This window comes from Halichondria panicea, chromosome 2 (genome assembly GCF_963675165.1).
Source record: "Halichondria panicea chromosome 2, odHalPani1.1, whole genome shotgun sequence".
Classification (NCBI taxonomy): domain Eukaryota; kingdom Metazoa; phylum Porifera; class Demospongiae; order Suberitida; family Halichondriidae; genus Halichondria; species Halichondria panicea.
The window spans coordinates 7087478-7108700 of NC_087378.1; the positions used below are offsets into that span (position 1 = coordinate 7087478).

The 21223-nt window shown below is 41.6% G+C and overlaps 4 protein-coding genes and 1 pseudogene across 6 annotated transcripts; 2 read left to right on the forward strand and 3 right to left on the reverse strand.

The window, feature by feature from the left end:
* Positions 1-4: 4 nt before the first annotated feature.
* LOC135332223 (uncharacterized) lies at positions 5-4608 on the reverse strand (annotated as a pseudogene).
* A 3548-nt stretch (positions 4609-8156) lies between these two features.
* LOC135331021 (acyl-protein thioesterase 1-like) lies at positions 8157-13822 on the reverse strand. Its single transcript, XM_064526041.1, has 10 exons — positions 13640-13822; positions 13551-13582; positions 13368-13433; positions 12666-12713; positions 12209-12279; positions 12084-12146; positions 11221-11330; positions 10929-10983; positions 10616-10740; positions 8157-8371 (listed from the first exon to the last, which is right to left on the reverse strand). Exons 1-10 carry the CDS (start codon positions 13820-13822, stop codon positions 8309-8311), a joined length of 816 nt encoding a protein of 271 aa, XP_064382111.1. The 3' UTR covers positions 8157-8308.
* On the forward strand, positions 12578-15412 carry LOC135331019 (uncharacterized). Of its 3 annotated transcripts, XM_064526038.1 has the most exons (9): positions 12578-12730; positions 13116-13354; positions 13510-13605; positions 14040-14198; positions 14318-14387; positions 14448-14565; positions 14620-14765; positions 14826-15211; positions 15260-15412. In XM_064526038.1, the coding sequence occupies exons 3-9, from the start codon at positions 13589-13591 to the stop codon at positions 15264-15266; spliced, it is 903 nt and encodes a 300-aa protein (XP_064382108.1). In that variant the 5' UTR covers positions 12578-12730; positions 13116-13354; positions 13510-13588; the 3' UTR covers positions 15267-15412. The 3 variants fall into 3 exon arrangements, with proteins under 3 accessions (XP_064382108.1, XP_064382110.1, XP_064382109.1); XM_064526040.1 differs by lacking the exons at positions 13116-13354; positions 13510-13605 and having other exon boundaries at positions 12581-12730; XM_064526039.1 differs by lacking the exons at positions 12578-12730; positions 13116-13354; positions 13510-13605 and adding an exon at positions 13764-13894.
* A 43-nt stretch (positions 15413-15455) lies between these two features.
* On the forward strand, positions 15456-17917 carry LOC135331018 (uncharacterized). The gene is made up of 6 exons (XM_064526037.1): positions 15456-15582; positions 16097-16235; positions 16622-16763; positions 16834-16945; positions 17002-17153; positions 17203-17917. Exons 2-6 carry the CDS (start codon positions 16102-16104, stop codon positions 17794-17796), a joined length of 1134 nt encoding a protein of 377 aa, XP_064382107.1. The 5' UTR covers positions 15456-15582; positions 16097-16101; the 3' UTR covers positions 17797-17917.
* Positions 17918-18209: 292 nt separating this feature from the next.
* Positions 18210-21203, reverse strand: LOC135331017 (uncharacterized). The gene is made up of 6 exons (XM_064526036.1): positions 21044-21203; positions 20501-20664; positions 20018-20252; positions 19411-19574; positions 18829-19162; positions 18210-18527 (listed from the first exon to the last, which is right to left on the reverse strand). Exons 1-6 carry the CDS (start codon positions 21156-21158, stop codon positions 18349-18351), a joined length of 1191 nt encoding a protein of 396 aa, XP_064382106.1. The 5' UTR covers positions 21159-21203; the 3' UTR covers positions 18210-18348.
* Between the last annotated feature and the right edge of the window lie 20 nt (positions 21204-21223).

The following is a 21223-nucleotide window of genomic DNA, read 5'->3' on the forward strand; positions in this document are numbered from 1 at the left end:
AACATAGAGCAAAAATAGCAAATACATATATACTACAAACACCAGTGATGTAATTCGTATTTCACAACAAAAAATAACTTTATGTTCACCATAAAAATTCAGAGACTGTACGTCCCACTTGTTTCAAGCCTTGTGTGAGTGCCATGACGATGCATCAGTCTTCAGAGAGGCAGTGTATCTGTTGGGTGTGTGTTCTCCCAACGCAGCATCCATGGGCCGTGAATGGTCGTGTCAAACTCATTAGCGTCATTGTAACCCACGTCCTCAGCTTGGAGCTTGTTCCGATCGATAGCCGCAAAGTCTAGAAAGATAAGAAAGTGATAGTATACAAAGATCTATTATTTTGTTAAGCTACACGTAAAACTGAAACCTTCTACATTATCAAAATCTCTCACGCATACTATATAGCAAAAAACTGTTAAGATTCCCAAAGCATATAATCATTGAAAGTGATAAAAGCTACAGGAGTAGTGCCAATCCTAGTTAAAGCCTACTGGCTTAACAATAGCGACAATAATTATGTATAAGGGTCAACTAACTCGCTAGAGGTGAACTCCTAACTAGTGACCATAGATCCAATCTTGAATTCGCACATTTGCTATACCTTCCCAATTGATATTGTAGTCAGGCTGTCCTTCCTTGCGCATTGGTAGGGCATCTTTCAGTCCGTGGAAGCCAACAGGTTTACTGGGGTCTTGCCAGCGAAGGTCAAGGCTCCAGCGAACCTTGTCAGAGAAGTTCTCCAAGCTTCGATGTGGAATACAGTTGTTGGGGAAGACAAGTCCTCCAAAAGGCACTTCACAGTTTACAGCTGCTTTTTGGGCGTTGATATTGTATGCTTTCCCGATTTCACTCTCTGGCAGATCCACATACCACGTGTCCCCGGCACAGTAGGTGTGTGTGAGGGTTGTACCGACCTTGTGACCTTCAGGGATCATCTAAGGGAAGAGGCAAATGTTTGCTATTATGCAATATAGCACTGCAAGTCATGTGTTATGGAGAGCCTTCATGCTCAAAGGACAACTGCCTTGTAAGGAAAGGAAACACATAAGAATAGCACAAAGGACAGACCACACACACACATCTACTAAGGAAATTAGGAAACACATAAGAATAGCACAAAGGACAGACCACACACACACACATCTACTAAGGAAAGGAAACACATAAGAATAGCACAAAGGACAGACCACACACACACATCTACTCACTTGCATACATCCATTCAGTGTGTTTGCGTCCAGCAGGGGAATCCAGGCCGTGGGCATGAGCGTACCCAGTGCGTCCTGGTCCAGGTAGGCATTGTCCTGGTGCCAGGGAACAGTCGTCTGTTCGTTCTGTGGTATCTTTGTCCTCAAGTTCCACACAGGATGACCTGTATCACCACAAAGACAAAAATTGTAAATAGCAAGTACGACTGTATATGGCTTATTGTGTGGAAACATGGGAAATTGACATTGTTTGTTAGGATTCAAGTAGACTAAATTTGATTAACTAGGGCTGGAGGAAATTAGGTGGGCCATGGGACGATTTCAAGTTTGGGAAAGTTACATATGCACATAGTACTATCACAACCTCAAAGAAATTGAAAGAAGTAGACAAAGTGACCCAACCTGACCATACATCCACCCTAGAACAACAACCTTACCAGAAATATTGGGTCCAATGAACTGCTCCACCACATTCAAGAGTCTGTCTCCAGACCAGAGGTCTCGGAATGCCTTAGGGAGGTACCCCATCTTATGCAGTATAACTGTGGAGCCTTTGAACTGGTTCTCGATCAGAGTAAGCCGCTCGTAAAAGCCGGCGTTCTCATGCTTGTTGGTGATTTTACCGCCCTTGTACAGCTTATTAGCCAGTATATCCACACACTCCTCCACAGCCTGAGTACAGAGCACAGGTTAAAGTCACAGCATTTATTACGTTACACACAAACCGTATGTATAACAGTGCACTGCTGATCTCTAATGACATAGACATATTTATACTCACCCTAGACATACATACAGTCATGGTCTACAAATTAAAATTTGTTTGTGCGAAGGTAATGATTCTAAAACTGAATGGTGTCATTTGAACTAAGAAGGCAGCCCCGAATCATAACAATGTTATCTAAAGAAGGAATCCCACCTTAATGACTGGCTCCAGCTCACTCTTCTTAAAAAAGTTGGGGACGACCAGAAAGCCTTTATCAAAGTACTGCTCCACCTGCCATCTCTCCAGCTGGCCAGGCTTCTTCTCCCGGGGCTGTGGAGGCACTGTTGTGTACACCTCAGGCACAGGGACTTGTGGACCTGCATGATTATTAAACTAAAGGGGATGAGATTAAATACATGTAACTGAAATAAACATGCATGCAGGCTATCTATAAACATTTTAGTTAGTGGAATACTGTACCTTTAGCTTAAATTCTAGTGTTTTGCTCAGCCCCTCATGTGATGTGATATGTACCCTTGCCAACAAAACACGTTACCCTCCTCCCCTCCTCTGCAGGCTTACCTCAAGGAGTTCAATGATCTCCTTGGTGAGCGGGTAAGAATGTGGGTATCTTTGCCATCACTGGTCAGGCAGACGCTGATGAGGCAGTGAGAGACTGGAGACTTGAAGTAGGGCGTTGCTCAGCCTGGTGTACATGTGCTCTGTGTGAGTTTTGACAGGAAGCCTCTGTATATACGCTTGGGCAGCAGTGCCTAATGTACTCCTGGCTTGGGCTATAAATCCATCTTTTGTGAGTTGTACTGGCAATCACCAATTTAGTATTATAGTTGCTTATAATTATAGCTACTTTATCTGCTCGTAGCCACTACTGTGCCGATGAGTTGTAGTGTATATAGTTGAAGCAACTGCTTTTATTAGCTAAATATTTACTGTGTGCTCCGCTCAATCTATATGGAACATGCTACTCTCTATATACACGTGCATGTGCACTTAATGTGATTTTATATGCTCTCTATACTGGTTCCCGAACACAGTGAGGGTTTTACTAGCCCTGAGGGCTTCTAAATCATGTGGAAACTTCCTAAACTATTATGTATATATAATTATTATAATGGGTCATGGACTTAGGCCTTGCCCAATTATATATGCTCAAAAATTTGCCTATTAGTCTAGTCTCCAAGTCTCTTGCATTGTACCTAATATTAGTCTTTAATTATATTACCCATTAGTCTCAATAAAAATCACCAACGAGAATTATACTGCAACATCACAGACGCTTCTACATAATCTTCTAAGGAACTATATTGGTCTTAGAATTAAGAGTTAACTGTACTACTATAGCACCTTCCATACGTATATACGTACTCAGTATTAGCATTTATATACTCAATCATGCTATTGAGGCTATAGCTATAGCTATAAAATCATATACTTTCTACCAAAATTTGGTAAAAATTGCCTAATAGTTTTTTGCCTATTAGTATTAGGCTGGCATAAGTATTGCATGAGCACGAGTGGGAGAAGCTTAGTTATTATATATATTCATGCATTCTGCATTCCTTATTTTCATACCACGTGAGTTGTAGGAACAATATAAAAGAGATCATTCCAACTTTCGTCCAAGCTTTCTGGCTGTGCACATATATGGCATATTGCACTGCAGTGACTTGTTAGCTTTGATGTGCCTGGCTTCACTGTGGCCATATAATTATTTGCACTGTGGTTTCTTTGATCTTTTGCTCAAACATGCATAATGCCCAATGCTCCACCGCACCATAGATAGTAGAGTACTCTACTCTCTACTAACTATGACCGCACCTATTAGTTTCAAAGCATAATTGGGCAAGGCCTACTAATGGTTAGACTGGCGGCGATAGCCGCCCGAGCGCGACTCGCGCACGCGAGCGGCTGTCGCCGCCAGTCTAACTCATGGTGGTCATAATTATATATATGAAACTAGATATAAAAATTAATAACATTACATGCAAGACAGCAAAGAGATCTAGTCATGTGTAGCTGTACAAGCACAGGAAAAAAGGAGGGATTCTGTTCCTATCCTAGCTGCATCTTGGCTATTCTAGTTTGGCACAGTACAGAGCTATAGAGAGGATCTATACCTTTCACAAGGTCAAGAGGGAAAGAGTAGACATTTTCCATGAAGAAAATGAAAACATCATTCAGCCCATTTCTTTCCCTTGTGTCAATGTATGCTGAACGAACAACAAAATCTACCATTGGTGGCGTGTTATTGGACGGCTTTTTAATAGACAGGTCCATTGTAACGTGTAGTTGTTTCAGGTTTCACTTCTGTTGATTTTGTCAGGTTCTACCGTCTTCGTTTTCAGCTGCTTGGGTGAGTTTGGAGCTGATGTCAACTGGAGTGTTCACTGGCTTAAAATCTTGATTCTTTAGGAGACTCTCAGTATAAGCTGCATGGTTGCCCAATCCAGCCTTCTCGTTCTGCTCGACTTTCATTCCAAGGAAATAGTTTAGAGCTTTCAAGTCCTTGATGTTGAACTTTTTCGCAAGAGCTTTCTTCTCCTGCTCGAGTTTCGATTCTGTTTTTGGTGCCAGTATTATGTCATCGACATACACACCCATATAGACCATTTCTTCACCTTTTCCTTTGTAGTAGATGCATGGGTCACCATTGGATTGACTAAATCCCATTTGTTTCAGGTGAGAATCGAGAGCGACATTCCAACATCTGGGCGACTGCTTGAGTCCATATATGCTTTTGTTAATTGAGCTTGCATACCAGGTGCTCTTTTCCTTTAGTAGCAAAGCCTTCCGGTTGTCGCATAAAAACCTCCTCCTCAAGGGTGCCGTTCAAGAATGCGGTGGTGACATCAATCTGGTGGAGTTTTAGGCCGTAGTGGACTGAGAGGCCGAAGAGAGCACGTAGAGATTCTTGTCTCACGACTGGGCAGAATGTCTTGTCGTAATCTGTCCCGTACTTTTGGGTATAACCTTGAGCGACCAGTCTTGCTTTGTATCTCACAACAGATCCGTCAGCTCCTGTTTTCACCTTGAAAACCCACTTGCTCCCAACTGTTTTTCTATCAGGTGGAAGGTCGACCAGGTCCCAAATTTTGTTCTCTTTCAGCGACCTCATCTCAGACTCCATTGCTCCTTTCCATTTTGATTCGTCAGGACTAGAGGTAGCCTCTCGAAATGATGTGGGAGTTTCTGACAGGTTGCATTCCACTCTGCCATAGTAGTCAGGTTTTCGCGTTTGTCTCGTTGACCTGCGAATTTCGTCTGGTACAGTAGGACTTCCAGTCTGTGTGTCCACTTGACTTTCTGGTTCCGTTTCAGGCTCTTGGGTGCTAGACAGATCGAGGATCAAGTGGTAATCACCATTAGGGTTCATATCACTTGTAGCACCTTCTGCAGGTTTTTCTGCTTGCTCACAGAAACTCACATCACGACTGTGTATCACTTTTTGTTGAGTTAAACTGTACAGCCTGTACCCCTTGGTTTCCTGACCATATCCTACCAAGATACATTTTCGTGTCTTTGAATCGAATTTGGATCTTTCATCCTTTGGTATGTGCGAATAGGCGTCACATCCAAACACGCGTAGATGTTGTACTTTGGGTTTACATCAATGCCACAACTCGTATGGGGTCTTGTTGTCATCGATGACTCTGGTTGGGCTCCGGTTCTTTAAGTAGATAGCTGTAGACACTGCCTCAGCCCAAAACTTGTTTGGTAGTTTGGCATCAATCAAGAAGTGGTGCTGAGCTCCCTTTTTCTTTTTTTGACCTCTAACTTGGCAGTAAACTGCTCTGTGCATGAGAGCCGCGTGTGTGTAGTCCAGACTTTCGTTTAATATGAGGTTGTAGAGGGTTTGTTTGGAGGCAGAGTGGGCCGAGTGTGACAGAGTTGTTGGGTTGATAACCCCTATTCCACCTAACATGGAACGTGACATTTCAACAAGAGTGCGATTTAGTCTCTCGGACACCCCATTTTGTTCCGGTGTCTAGGGTACGATCAGTTCATGTCGTATTCCTTCGCTCTTGAGATAGTTTGTGAATTGAGTTGAGGTGTACTCGCCACCATTATCGGTTCTCAGTGTTTTCACTTTGTTCTTGCTCGATTTCTCAACAAGTGCCTTCCACTTCACGAAACAGTCGAACACTTGATCCTTGGTTTTGAGTATGTACACCCAGGAGTATCTTGACTTGTCGTCAGTGAAGGTAAGGAAATACTGACCTCCTCCTAGGGATTTCTCACTGATTTTCCCACAAACATCTGAGTGGACTAGTTCAAGTGTCTCCTTTGATTGTCTCTTACTGCTGTTGAACGGGGTTCGGTGTTGTTTCCCTCCAATACACGTTTCACAAAAGCCGATGTTGTTTGACATGCTGTAATCAAAATCTTCTACTAGTTGATTCTTTGCAATCTTTTGGAGGTTCTGTTCACCAATGTGTCCGTACCTTCTGTGCCATAATCGCTCTTTGTTATTCTCAGCCAGGTGGACTGTTTGGGTCTTTCGACAATGCTCGACATAGTATAGGTTTCCGACCCTGGTTCGTTCAAGTTACATTTCTTGGTGCTGCCATCTGGCAAGAGTGTCTCCAGTGTCACCGTACCTTTGGCTTTTGCTTGTAATGGGTGTCCATCACCGAGAGTTACTTCTTGCGGCGTTTTTAGAAATTTAATTTCGCTGAAGAGTTCTCTGTCGTTACACATGTGGCATGTGGCCCCTGAATCGACAATCCAGTTACCTCTTGAAGCAGCAGACAACGCATGAGTTGTTACTAGGGCCTCGCTATCGCTCTCTGGGCTCGATACTTCATCCGTTTTTGCGGTGCTAGCTGATTCACCTTGTTTGCCCTCCTGAGTCGCTAAAAACTTTCTGCAATCACGTTTAAAGTGTCCAGGTTTCTTGCAAAAGTGGCAGGTTAGTGGTGGTTTCCTACCCTTCCTTTGACCATTAGCAGCAAGTGCTCTTCGTCCGTCACTTGCAGGTAACTTTTCCTTGAGTTTCGTTCCTCGTGCAAAAGTCTTTCTGTGACAAGTTCCCATTTTGGAACATTCTCCGACTGTGCTTCTAGTGCAGTGACCAGCACATTATACGATGCAGGCAAACCAGCAAGCAGGTGCACCACTCGGTCTTCTTCAGTTACAGGGTCACCAATGACCGCAAGTTCTTCGAACAACTCTGTCATAGTCTTTATATGCTCGTGGACAGGCTCTCCGTCTCTTAGCTTCAATGAGAAAAGCCTTCTTCTGAGTTGCAGCTTGTTGGACCATGTTTTTCTCTGAAATTGATCCTGTAGCCTTCTCCACACTTCGGTAGGGTCTTCCGGATCTCCAAGCATATACAGCAGTGTCGGGTCTACGCCGAGCACAATTATTGCCAAAGCACTGTCCTTCCTCGACATGTACTTCACAAAGGCTTCTGCATTGCCTTCATCTGGTGCTACTTCTGTTCCACTTACTATCCCCCAGAGACCGTCTTTCATCAGTGCCATTCTGCACTGAATCTTCCAGGTAGGATAGTTCTTTCCGTTTAGTGGTGCGATCGAAACCTTGACATTCGCCATACCAGTTGATGAGACTTTTATACAGTATAGTTGCTAGTAGAGTCGATTCGTTCGATTGAGTTCTTAGTTCTTTCTAGCTATATATCAGTCCTGGGCCCATAACCTGTTGGCTAGAGTAATCAGCACGGCACACAACCAGTTGGCTAGAGTAATCAGCACGGCACACACAGTTGGACAGCTAGAAAGTTAGACACAAGACAAAGCACATGGACGGACTGACACACAGCTATAAATAGACAAGTTATAAAAAGAAGAGACACGCAGGGCCTCCTTACAATAGAACAATAGAACAAAAGCACACATGCAGGAAACAGTTAAGGGCTAATCATACATTCCTAACAAACACCATAGTAACTAACTAATAAGAATAAGTACAAGTGTTAAGTTTTTACAATAAAAAGAATGCCTGAGGCTAAACCTGACCCATCGTCCAAGCAAAGATGATCGACCCTGATAGCCAGGATATGCCAAGACATTTACGCACCAGAGGAGCTTGCTCCCTCTGTAACATTCTTTACAACTGCATGCCCTAATTTTTGACTTTGTTGTTTTGTGTAGGTAGTGTTATGACGGAAGGTGTGCTAAACCAGTATTTTAATACTGAGGAAAACTTCCCAAGGCCAGTGCTATGCACTGTGTTCACACCTAACTGCACAATTGTCATTGTTCTCTTTGTTCAAATGCTGACTTTTTATCAATCGAACATCGTTCATAGGCACATAAAAAAATTAAGTATATATACATGCAGTGAACAGATACACGAGCATTCCTGCGGCTATATATGCCCCGAGGGATAATAATTATTGTTGCATGTCCTAAATATTTCCACCACTAGGAGGTATCAGCTTGTCCATCCAATTCTGCACATACTCCAGCTCCTGCATGAACATACTTTCATGATTACCACGGCTTAGTTACAACTGAAGCTAGAGCATGAAGTGCAAACCCTCGGCGTTAATTTGGGGTTTAGTATAAAGTCTAGCGGGCAGATGTCTTTTCGGGGGTAACAATTCCTCGCTTAGTGGATCTAAAATGTGGTATGGTGTTACAGTAATTATCTAGAAATGTACGTCAAGGCTCCGGATTACAGCCACTTCTGACTGTTGCTCTAATTATTATATATCATTGTTTATGCGCTGACGTACTTTTCTTGACTAGAGCCTTACAATTATAGCATTACTAGTTAAAACAGGGCATGTGCTGTAGATGTTTGCCCACGTGCACTTAATTTGATAACGCGCTTGGTTGTGGTTAAAATTACTGTGATTGGTCAGGTCAGAGAATGTTTGACTATAAAAGGTGGATTACTGAGGAAATGTTCAGACATTCAGCTGGTGCTGGTTCGTGAAACCATAGATACTATAAATTACATGGATATGAAACTACCGTAGTTTACGGTTCGTATGCGGACATTTTCTGGGACACTCACTGCCACGCTGTCAATGAGTTAGACAGAGTTGAAAAAAGAGCTATAGCTGTATGAAAAGAGCTGCAAATTCAACTAAAATACGACTGACTCTGCAACTAACTATCTGAAGTAAGTTTTGTCTGTGATTAGCTCGCTTAGTGCTTTTACAGCTGATTAATTAGGATGTTTTACTGTAAATGTGTGTTTCAACCTATGTGACTCGAAATCTTGGCTTATAAGAGGATTGCTGTGTTTGTTTTACATCAAGCAGTTAGCTAATACATATTGTTGTGCCTTCCATATGGTTTGGTTTTGTATCTGCCGTAACTTTATGGATAAATTGTCACAATAGGTGCTGTCAAGTAGGTCTCTTTGTGTCACTTAATTTATATGACCATCAACTTTCAATGCCTACAATTGTTTTTATCAGGTAGTTTAAAGGCATCTTCATGCCTTGCAGAAGGTTTTAGTATTGCAGTTGTCTCATTGTGGCTAGAAATCAACAAAATGTTTTTCACCTTCAATGAATATTTGTGGTTGATTTATAATTATTATAAACTGAAGTAGCTAGAGATTATTCTTTCGTAATGTTACAATGTCATGCTGTTGACTTCGTTTATGTTTTCTTTTACAGCCAGACTCTCGCCTCACAAGAAAAAAGAAGTTGGCGAGATTAAGAAAAGAAGGAAAACCATTCATTGATCGGCAAAAGAACGACATGAGAAAGTGATGTCCACTGTCCATGTCGTTTGAGTTCAAAGCCGCTACTCCATGTCAACAATTACGACAGCCAAGCATACTCGTCATTCATTCATGTATAATAATTGTAGTAGAATCTATATTAAATTCTGAGATCTATATACATGTAAAATGCATCCTTGTCATGACTCAACATCATCATTATTCTCATTCATAAATTCGTCAAAACTCTCTCAAATAACACTTTCAGTGCTGGAACAACTAGTGACTCTTTGAGTAGCCATTTTTATTTGGAATAATCGTATACTATACTGTAAACTTCCGCTACATCCGATGCAATGAGTGGGACAGCCAAAACACCGGAAACTACCATATCCATGTAATTTATAGTATCTATGGTGAAAGACTGCTGAGTTGCCACAATCTCTATTGTACTTGACCACATGATGGATACCTCAGTGTCGGGATATGGACCTCACCCTCGCATGTATTTATGAGCTGCATTTATTATCCTTCTTCAAGAGTCTAGTTTTGTCAACTTCTGGACCTGGTAAAGGAATCCACATGGTCTAGTGCAACATGAGTGTGTGCTTTTGGAATCACTTCCAACTATTGAGGGACTCCACTCCAATCAACAGTTGAAGACAGCCTTGAGTCAAAGTCGCGTGTAGCCAGCCAACGTACAGGTTAGCTTTTGCCAGCTCGTGTTTAGTCGGCAATAAAGTGTGTGTTGAGCTAGAGTCAAGTTGCCTCTACAACATAACAAGTAAATTTTTGAACAATTTACTTGTTCAGTTTCAAGCCAACCCATGATACAAATGTTGCTATGGCAGCCAGGTGAGCAGACTCAGAATACAGACAGACTGACCAACTGCTAGTTTAATCGAGGTGGCATGCTAAATGGAGACATTGGAGCCTATAATCTAACTTTTACAGTTATATACAGGGTGACAGCTAGTACTGTTACAGTAGCTTCTGCTGAGTGGTAATAGCAACAGTCACTGTGTTAACTTACCTCAGGACAAGAGGAGTGTGCAAGGCCAGGGTAGGGCTTGAACTCATAGCTCGTCTCGTTGAATGTTTTAGCGAACTCTGCCGAGAGTCTCCCCATTTCAAATGGAACTACTGGGTCAGCCTCACCTGTGTGTGTGTGTGTGTGTGTGTGTGTGTGTGTGTGTGTGTGTGCGTGTGTGGGTGGGTGTGGGTGTGTGTGTATGTGTATGTGTGTACGTGGGTGTGGGTGTGGGAGGGAGTTGAGGGAATGAGGTTTCCTAGACAGAATGAACTCTATAAGATGCAACCTATACATCGTACGTGTACAAACATACCATGACAATGAAGAAATGGAGTGTTCTTGTTCACAGTGATATTGTCTACAAGATTCTGTACATGCGTGTGTGGTGGAGACAGATGATACTGAGTGTATATAGTTGGCACAATACAATACACTGAGTCTGATTGTAATGAGTATGTATGCATTGTACTGTGTACTACTGAGAGTATAATGAGCAGATGTAGGATTGTGCAACTACATGTGAGGGGGGGGGGGGATTAGATTGAATATCAGTGGGTATACTTAGGAAGGGGAAAAGAGAGAGAGGTCAATTAATTAAAACATACCTCGTTCTCCATATTTCTGAGCCAGCAGCTCAGGCCCAGGATGCCGGCCAGACGTTTGGGGTAAGTGAGTGCAGCTAGGAGGCCCAGACTGCCACCCTGGCTGAAACCACCTGTAGTTGGTAGGGATCATCTGTCACATAATTATTATAAGCAATTAAGCAATCGGAATGTTCCTAAATTATGATAGGCCCCACCAATGAGCAAAATGTAGTTACTAAAGGTATGGACACACAAGGCTCCACAAAATCTGTGCATTCAGAAAATAAATTGAAACTAAAGTATGGCTGTTAAAAATTATATTTAACGCTGGGCCCTTTTTCAACTACTGTACACAGACTAGTGAGAGGCAACCGTGTTTTGAGAGTACTAGATAGAGCCGGCTTTTTAACTAGAGTTATGATGATTCAATTTAAAGGATTTAAAAGAAAGAGCCTGTTCAGATGGTTTGCTCAAATCTTATTTTTGGAGCGGGCCTTGATTTCCCATTTTTGGAAAAAGACCATGGTATTTTGTAAAACAGGCCCAAAATAGACTGTTCATACAACAAATGTATTAACACCTCATCTGAAAGGCCTATCGCTAAAATTAACGTTATTGGACTAACGAAACTATAGTTACAGCCGTTCAAAAACGCTCTATTTCATGTACACAGAGGCAACCTGAGTAATAGAGTCGGCTCTATAATTCTTTGGGCCTGAAAGCAATCGTCAATATCAATGACCTATATAATAATTATTACTACGCGTATTTTAGCCACCAAAAAAATAAAATTATTAGTTAGCACAACAACCCCCAGTTTGTTGAAAGGTGATTACATTGCACACCCAATGACCAGTATCTCTATCCCTGCCATGTGTTCTCACCGACAATGATCCTCTCTGGAGGCACACCAGTTGACTCGATCTCAAAGTCCAGTAGCTCATGTACTGCAGGGACACTACTATTAGTTCACCTAGCCACAAGCACACACATGCACTCAAGCTCTCACCTTTCTTAGAGGCTGACTTGATGCCCTCTATGTCAGGGCGGGCATCCTTACCAAGACTGTAGATATCGAACCTGAAGATGGAAATTGGCACATTCATATACAGTTCAGAGGAACAGATAATCAAATATGGCGGAGAGTAGGAAAGAGTGGGGGGATCAATATTATCGTCAAGCAGTCATTGTAATTACAGTGACATTCTGACAACATTCCACATTACTTGCATTGTGACAGATATTATAGGTCACAAGGCTTACAGTAATTGCAAGTGTGGCATTACACATTGCTTACATTGCAGTATTATAGGGCATCATGCTTGCAAGCGAAGCATTACACATTGTTCTGTTACAGGTCACAAGGCTTACAGCAATTGCAAGTATGGCATTACACATTGCGGTACTATAGCAGTCATTAGGCTCGATCGATAGTCAGTGACAATTACTGAGTTATGGAGACTTACCAAGATGGCATTCTGTGTCCACCATTGACAGACACTGGCATGGTGGGTCTGCATAGAATGAGATAGTGAGTGATAATTATATCAACACAAGTTACAGGGACACAATTAGAAGTCACCTATTAGTACAAGAGTCTCGTAAAGCTACAGGTTACAACTGGAATGCATATATAGTTATACTATATACTCTAATAAACACGGCACCCTAACTGTTTCCTCTAGGAAATAGTGTTCTTCTATGCCTCATTAGCTATTCAGAGCAAAGGAGAAAGGGTACATTCGCCTACACATTTTTTTAGTGAATTTTAAATGGGCTGACTGTGTGTGCTGCAACAGTTAAGACAGCAACAATATAAGCACACAATGTGCCACCAGTCAGAGATATAAGCAGAGTCCCCTACATGTAAATACGTACAATGCGAAAAGCACAAAAAGACAATACGTACAATACAGACAATGAGTGGGTTTGTGACTATTACTCGGGTTCAATGATAAGAAGTCCAACATTTCCTTGTGCGACTATCTCAATAGCCTAAGGAGACAATTGGCTTCGTTGAGGGGAAGATCTAGACCAGTTTGATTTCCCATGGTATCAAGAGAAGGGGACTACACCTTATACTAGGTGCGTGTGAAGCATGCAACCTCAAGTATCAACAACCAACCTCTTCCCAAAATCAATGTGACCATTCAAGGTAAAATACTTACGCAGTGGGGCATATCAGTTTAACATATGGCTGCTTCGTCTGCTCCCATATTGAGCACCAGCCATCTCTGTGTACGTACATGTATGTGTGCGGGAAAAGGTCACAGTTCATTACCACCACCACCACATGTATCTAATATCTAGATCTACATGGGCGCATATGCATACAACATTCGTTAGCTGACCCTGTATCTCCCAGTCCATGTAGGAATATCACCTGGAAATGTGTGAAGGGATAATGTGAGTTACTAACTACTGGCTAGCTATTGCTTACAGTCGCTGTGTGCTTTGCACTGGCGTTGATGACCACTGCATTCTTCAGTAGCTCCACTGTTCCTTTTCCAGCCATTTTTCCCCAGACAAAAGTGGGAGGGGCTAGGGTGGGGATGCCTTTTTGCAGAGTCCCTTTTGTAGGGCCGAGGATAAAAGCCAGGGCATGGAAGTTCCTCCACTCCATCACAATTCCTTTCCAGTGATCTACCTTAGCTTGCATTGCAGTGAAAGGCTTGTACTAGCACTGTTACAATATGTAAGGGTGGATCTAATGATCACACTAGACATTGCTAGATATAGATATAGTGCTGAGTGTTTTGTGGTAAATATATATATATATATATATAGTATGCCAATTTGTTTTCTAAAAACTAATTGATGTAATTTTCTGTCCTCGTTAGGTCCAATGGTGCGACCATCAATCCACCCTGCAGGAGACGCAGTCAAGAGATTGAAGATAATGGACTAGAGCGTTTGCTAGCCGATTCTTTGAGCTCAGCGATTGTCATGACAAAACTTCGGATGAACTATTCTGAGTGGATTGATAATTTAGAACCTAGGTAACACTGTAGCCATGTCACAATGTCTTATGACCATACAGATCTTAAATATTTGTTATTGCATGTCTTACTTTCTCCAAATGCTAAATTCACAACCAACCAATCAACTTGTTATTCAGGGGGCCGAGCGGACCTCCACCGCCACCTACAGATGCTGAGAGTCCAAACATTTCCTCATCGCAATACTTTGTAAGTAGACGTCTATTTTGGAATCTTTTTCGTGTTATTTGCATGCTTGTACATTTATAGGCATATCATCATATTTCTGCTGCTCATGATCGTGAGATGACTTCAGTCCTGTGTCTAGAGAGTGGCAAACCACCCAGTTTGGTTCCATTTATCCCTTCCATAGTGATCGCCTTTAAAGGTGACATTTAATAATTACAATTCGGTCATAAACTTAATCAGTGTGCTTTTACAGAATGTACACAACTCATTAAACGGGATGTTAGATCCAACCAAGAAGGAGTAGAAAAAGCCAATCTGACAAGCCATGCATTTGGCATGATCATTCTTTGTTACACTGATGACGAACCAAAGGCCTCATCATTGAATGTTATTTCTGAGGTATGTATAGTATTTAGGTATCTCACTCATGCATGTACATGCAACTATTATATTTTGCAGGAAGCCATGAAAAGCGGAGTAAAGACAGAAGGCTATACTCAATCGTACATCAACATAGAGATAGATGATCGAAAACCTCAAGATGAAAACAACACTGCTCTTTACTTTAAAACAGACCAATTCTACTACTATATCCATGTACGAGATTCAAATCGACCAACTCTTGAACCTAGATATGTAAACGTAAAGGACCACACATCTGACGAAGTTTATAACCATCTCCAATTCAGGTCAGTATACCCTGACAAACGAAAAGAAGATGGAACTTTAGAGACATCCAAAAATGCTGCTACAGGGAGTCGTAATGGAGTAACAGATGCAATGAATAGCTATGTTCAAGATAATAGCCATGGTAACCAGGCAACTGGAAAAGTTCACAACCTAAAGTAAGTTTGCAGTGACTGCTTTGTTTCTGTATTATCTGATATTTTCAGGTTTTGAACGACTGTGAAGAGAAAGAAGTCACTGATGGAGGTTTTCACTGTTGCCAGTTTCTATAAAGATTCTTATTTTTTTCATGTAAATAAACTAGATCTAGTATTTGATACATACTATAAAAATAATATTATGAAAGTATAATACACGACTTTAATTTAATTGTGAGTGGGTAGTAGACTAGGCTGGGTGGATCTCGGAAATCAAGCGCATGCGCTAACATCAGATTTGTGGCTACAAAAAGAGCACAATGCTGTTATATAGCACTGTTATAGGACTGTAGTACGTACAACCTCTCTGCTTTCATCTCTAGTAAGCTAAGGTGAGTTATATGAGTTATGAGATATCTATACCAGCTCGTAACTGTGTTAGCTATTAAACTACTGCATTTGCATGTCTAGTATACTGCATGGTTGATATTATAGATATTACAGCTACATTGTGTTTGTACCTCAAAATGGTTTCTATTGTGTGCTCCCAATTAATCACCAATAAAGTTATAGTTATAGTTTATGTCTATCGTAATTAATTTTGATCCAAGCCAACATAACTGTGTATATTCAGTAGATCATAATTATATTTGTGTGGATGCAGCTATTAGCTACTTGCTGTGGCAACCAGATTTAGATGAAACCTTACAACATTTGCAAACATATGCCCTACAGCGGTCTACCTTACTTTGCGGTGGTTATTCCCTAATACAACTGTATTTAAATTGAAGAAGCCAAATTTTACTCAATCGATAAAACGGATATCACTACAAATGTTATAGTACCCTGCTATACTACACACTCCATGTGTTAGTTTATAATGCAAGTATTTTGTCCTAATCCCAGCAACAATGGAGTCCCATGGCATCTTTATCAAACCAACTAGCAATGACTTCTTTGCCATTAGTAAATTGTTAATCAAATTTGCTGAGAGTACTCAGTTTGGCGATGAGGATAGTTCAAATGGACTGATCATACCTATCAGGTAAGACCAATGCTGTGCACTGTCATACCAACCCTGGAGCAGATAATCTTTTTTGCATGTGTGTTTTGGTGGTGGTGTTTCATAGCAGTAATGTTAGTAGTGTCAACATAACAGTTGTTTTTTATGGAAACACCATGGATTCACAAGAGAAAACATTTTGTATACTCTGTTTATCTGTATATTTTATAGATGCGCATGGTTTACTTTCAGGTAGGAAAAAGAAAACAACAGAAAACTTACACTGTCTGGTTCACCTGCACAAAATATAGTACAGCCTTGAATAAACAATAAGCACTGAATGATTGCACCACAACCAATATGTAGCTCCAAGTGAATGTACAATGGTAAATTGAAGTACTCTTCCCCCTCCTCCCATGCATACACAGCCCTGAACGTACTCAGCGTGTCCAGAAGGATGGTCCAGGAGGGAAAGGAAAGACCAATGTTCCACCTGTAATGTCTCTACGGTCTGTTAATGGAGAACTTTACGTTGTTGACAATGGACAAGTAGTTGAAAAGGGATATTTTGTAAGTTATGTTCCTTACGTAATGACTACATGCTATACAATGTCACGCATGACTAATGAAATTGCTACAGGAATATCATCACATCTCTTCGGCTGAAATGACCACAATCCTGAAACTTGGCAATGATCCAACCCACGAGTCTCCAACTCTGGTGCCTTTAGTGGAGAGTGATCACCCTGATGGTAAGAAGCATTTAAAGCACATGCACGGTTGCACTTTCACACTATTCTCTTTACAGGTACCAAGCTCAGTAAACATAATTACCCTAAACAAGAGACGCCCACTTCAGAAACGGTGAACTTGCTGGGTGTTGAGTATGGTAATACACTGGCTCTGGAATACAGTGATGACCCCAAGGACACTCACGCCAAGCTAGTCATTCTACCACAGGTAAAGCACAACAACGTATACACCAGTGACTATCTTATATCCCCTGCAGCATGAGTTGAAACAGATCATGGAAGATATGGAGAAAGGAAAGAAGATGATTTTCAAGACAAATCCGGTAATCAAGATTCGCACACTGGTGGAAATGGCCAATCCGTCAGCCTCCAGTGATACTCCAAACAACATTGCTCTCTACTTTGAGACCTCTCGGTTCTACTACTACATCCACGTGGATTCCACTGTGAATCCACCCATACTAGACCTGAAGCCGACAGAGAAGACAAAAGCATTCGATCCTCACAAAGATTTTGTGAGACATTTACAATTTGTAGAGCGAGCAATAGTGAAAGGAGAGGATGGGAAGCTTGCAACTCTTGCAGAAGACCAAAAAGACGGGCCAGAGATAGATGATCTGCCTGATATCAACAGTCTTAATTTAGTCAGCCGCTCTGAGAGTGACCCTGTTGCAAGCATACCAACAGTTTTACAATTTCTGTCTGAGCCAAGCAACCACAACGACCGAAATTTGAAGGAAAAAGAAAAAGAAGTCATCACGAATGACTCGGCAACCAAGAGTAATGGAAGTGATCTCATAGAAGAGTCAGAGTCGTCAATTGAAACTGGACCTGTCACAGCGGATGTGTGAAAGTGTCAAATAACAACTCCCTAAAACTGAAACTATAATTATCATGACTCATAATAGATCAAGAGTGCTTATCAGTTATTTTTTGTAGCATAAATTATCTAAAGGTACGTGTATAATTGCACCCGTATTAATTCTTATTAGCTATACAGGAGTACATTAATTTTATTCATGGCTAACAGTTTACTTAATTGTATATACATGTACTCCTGGCTATGTCCATACATGTAGCAGCCCACACAGACATGCTAATTAGTCCATATTGGGGGTGGGGGAAAACCCAGAGCACGTTGTTAATTATAGTCTCCTAATTGGCTTAACTTGTACACTGACAACACAGCATTTGAGATCATCAACAACAGTAACAAACATGCTGACACAAGTAATTTACTTCCCCAAACATGCAGACCATAACATAGAGCAAAAATAGCAAATACATATATACTACAAACACCAGTGTTGTAATTCGTATTTCACAACCTTAATTACAAAAAAAATAACTTTATGTATAATATGTTCACCATAAAAATTCAGAGACTGTACGTCCCACTTGTTTCAAGCCTTATGTGAGTGCCATGACGATGCATCAGTCTTCAGAGAGGCAGTGTGTCTGTTTGGGTGTGTGTTCTCCCAACGCAGCATCCATGGGCCGTGAATGGTCGTGTCAAACTCATTAGCGTCATTGTAACCCACGTCCTCAGCTTGGAGCTTGTTCCGATCGATAGCCGCAAAGTCTAGAAAGATAAGAAATTGATAGTATACAAAGATCTATTATTTTGTTAAACTACACGTAAAACTGAAACCTTCTACATTATCAAAATCCCTCACGCATACTATAGCAAAACACTGTTAAGATTCCCAAAGCATATAATCATTGAAAGTGATAAAAGCTACAGGAGTAGTGCCAATCCTAGTTAAAGCCTACTGGCTTAACAATAGCGACAATAATTATGTATAAGGGTCAACTAACTCGCTAGAGGTGAACTCCTAACTAGTGACCATAGATCCAATCTTGAATTCGCACATTTGCTATACCTTCCCAATTGATGTTGTAGTCAGGCTGTCCTTCCTTGCGCATTGGTAGGGCATCTTTCAGTCCGTGGAAGCCAACAGGTTTACTGGGGTCTTGCCAGCGAAGATCAAGGCTCCAGCGAACCTTGTCTGAGAAGTTCTCCAAGCTGCGATGTGGAATACAGTTGTTGAGGAAGACAAGTCCTCCAAAAGGCACTTCACAGTTTACAGCTGCTTTTCGGACGTTGATATTGTATGCTTTCTCGATTTCACTCTCTGGCAGATCCACATACCACGTGTCCCCGGCGCAGCAGGTGTGTGTGAGGGTTGTACCGACCTTGTGACCTTCAGGGATCATCTAAGGGAAGAGGCAAATGTTTGCTATTATGCAATATAGCACTGCAAGTCATGTGTTATGGAGAGGCTTCATGCTCAAAGGACAACTGCCTTGTAAGGAAAGGAAACACATAAGAATGGCACAAAGGACAGACCACACACACACATCTACTAAAACCCCCCACCCTAGGTGTATGTGATTTCCATACTTGGTTACTAATTGCATTAAACTATTCAAAGGACTTGCACCACACAAGGAAGTCTACTCACTTGCATACATCCATTCAGTGTGTTTGCGTCCAGCAGGGGAATCCAGGCCGTGGGCATGAGCGTACCCAGTGCGTCCTGGTCCAGGTAGGCATTGTCCTGGTGCCAGGGAACGGTCGTCTGTTCGTTCTGTGGTGTCTTTGTCCTCAAGTTCCACACAGGATGACCTGTATCGCCACAAAGACAAAAATTGTAAATAGCAAGTACGACTGTATATGGCTTATTGTGTGGAAACATGGGAAATTGACATTGTTTGTTAGGATTCAAGTAGACTAAATTTGATTAACTAGGGATGGAGGAAATTAGGTGGGGCATGGGATGATTTCAAGTTTGGGAAAGTTACATATGCACGTAGTACTATTACTATCACAACCTCAAAGAAATCCCAACCTGACCATACATCCACCCTAGAATAACAACCTTACTGGAGTTTGCAGAATCTTTGCAACACATGAATAAAAGTGTTGAGCACTGTGGTTCCTTATGTGGGAAATCCTCATACATTTAAGTAGTAAAACAGACCACAGTGTGTACACAAAATCCATATAAGGAACGGGTAACGCTCTACGCTTTTACTGGTGTGTTGCAAAGACTCTGCAAACTCCAGTACCAGAAATATTGGGTCCAATGAACTGCTCCACCACATTCAAGAGTCTGTCTCCAGACCAGAGGTCTCGGAATGCCTTAGGGAGGTACCCCATCTTATGCAGTATAACTGTGGAGCCTTTGAACTGGTTCTCGATCAGAGTAAGCCGCTCGTAGAAGCCGGCGTTCTCATGCTTGTTGGTGATTTTACCTCCCTTGTACAGCTTATTAGCCAGTATATCCACACACTCCTCCACAGCCTGAGTACAGAGCACAGGTTAAAGTCACAGCATTTATTACATTACACACAAACCGTATGTATAACAGTGCACTGCTGATCTCTAATGACATAGACATATTTATACTCACTCTAGACATACATACACAGTCATCGTCTACAAATTAAATTTGTTTGTGCAAAGGTAATGATTCTAAAACTGAATGGTGTCATTTGAACTAAGAAGGCAGCCCCGAATCATAACAATGTTATCTAAAGAAGGAATCTCACCTTAATGACTGGCTCCAGCTCACTCTTCTTAAAAAAGTTCGGGACGACCAGAAAGCCTTTATCAAAGTACTGCTCCACCTGCCATCTCTCCAGCTGGCCAGGCTTCTTCTCCCGGGGCTGTGGAGGCACTGTTGTGTACACCTCAGGCACAGGGACTTGTGGACCTGCATGATTATTAAACTAAAGGGGATGAGACTAAAATTAATGTAGAAACTCATTATTATCCATAAGCTAACGGGTACAGTAGTGTTTGCATGAAATGGACAATGTATTGATTTAGCTATCTACCATAAGATATCGATTTAAGGTGACCACACCCTCAAGCTTAGGCAAGTTTTAATTAAGCGGCTTGATATCCGACACTAGGACTTAAGAAGCGACCTCTGGCTTCGTAATTATTTATAAAAGTGACGCCTTAAATCAAGGTCTTAATAATTATGCAATGGTATCAATTATTAATTATGCAATGGTATCACAGTGTACAGTATTATAGTTCCGAGGGATATTTCAGCCTTGCATTCCCTTAGATTTTGAACCACTCACATGCTGTACTCTGCTGGCACCTCACAAACACGGCTGCCTGCTGCAGGGGCCGTGCAAACCTGGAGCTGGAGCTGGAGAAGCGAAAAAGACCTGTGACCTTGCTCAGTGAAGCCATAATTGTTTGTTTGAGCTGTGACCTTTTCTTTGTTGACCTTTGGCCTTTCTGTGATAAGAAAAAAG

Excerpts from the sequence above, each read along its gene's own strand:
- LOC135331017 (XM_064526036.1), bottom strand. The coding sequence starts at position 21,158 with ATGGCTTCACTGAGCAAGGTCACAGGTCTTTTTCGCTTCTCCAGCTCC. Across the intron at positions 20,253-20,500 it reads AGCTGGAGCCAGTCATTAAG|GCTGTGGAGGAGTGTGTGGA; the intron begins GTGAGATTCCTT and ends CTCTGTACTCAG. Across the intron at positions 19,575-20,017 it reads CATTGGACCCAATATTTCTG|GTCATCCTGTGTGGAACTTG; the intron begins GTACTGGAGTTT and ends GTGGCGATACAG.
- LOC135331019 (XM_064526038.1), top strand. Across the intron at positions 14,388-14,447 it reads TTTCCTCATCGCAATACTTT|GCATATCATCATATTTCTGC; the intron begins GTAAGTAGACGT and ends GTACATTTATAG. Across the intron at positions 14,566-14,619 it reads CATAGTGATCGCCTTTAAAG|AATGTACACAACTCATTAAA; the intron begins GTGACATTTAAT and ends GTGCTTTTACAG.
- LOC135331021 (XM_064526041.1), bottom strand. The coding sequence starts at position 13,822 with ATGGAGTGGAGGAACTTCCATGCCCTGGCTTTTATCCTCGGCCCTACA. Across the intron at positions 12,280-12,665 it reads GGACACAGAATGCCATCTTG|GTTCGATATCTACAGTCTTG; the intron begins GTAAGTCTCCAT and ends TTCCATCTTCAG. Across the intron at positions 10,741-10,928 it reads TCCATTTCTTCATTGTCATG|GTGAGGCTGACCCAGTAGTT; the intron begins GTATGTTTGTAC and ends ACACACACACAG.
- LOC135331018 (XM_064526037.1), top strand. The coding sequence starts at position 16,102 with ATGGAGTCCCATGGCATCTTTATCAAACCAACTAGCAATGACTTCTTT. Across the intron at positions 16,946-17,001 it reads GGAGAGTGATCACCCTGATG|GTACCAAGCTCAGTAAACAT; the intron begins GTAAGAAGCATT and ends TTCTCTTTACAG. Across the intron at positions 17,154-17,202 it reads AGCTAGTCATTCTACCACAG|CATGAGTTGAAACAGATCAT; the intron begins GTAAAGCACAAC and ends TATCCCCTGCAG.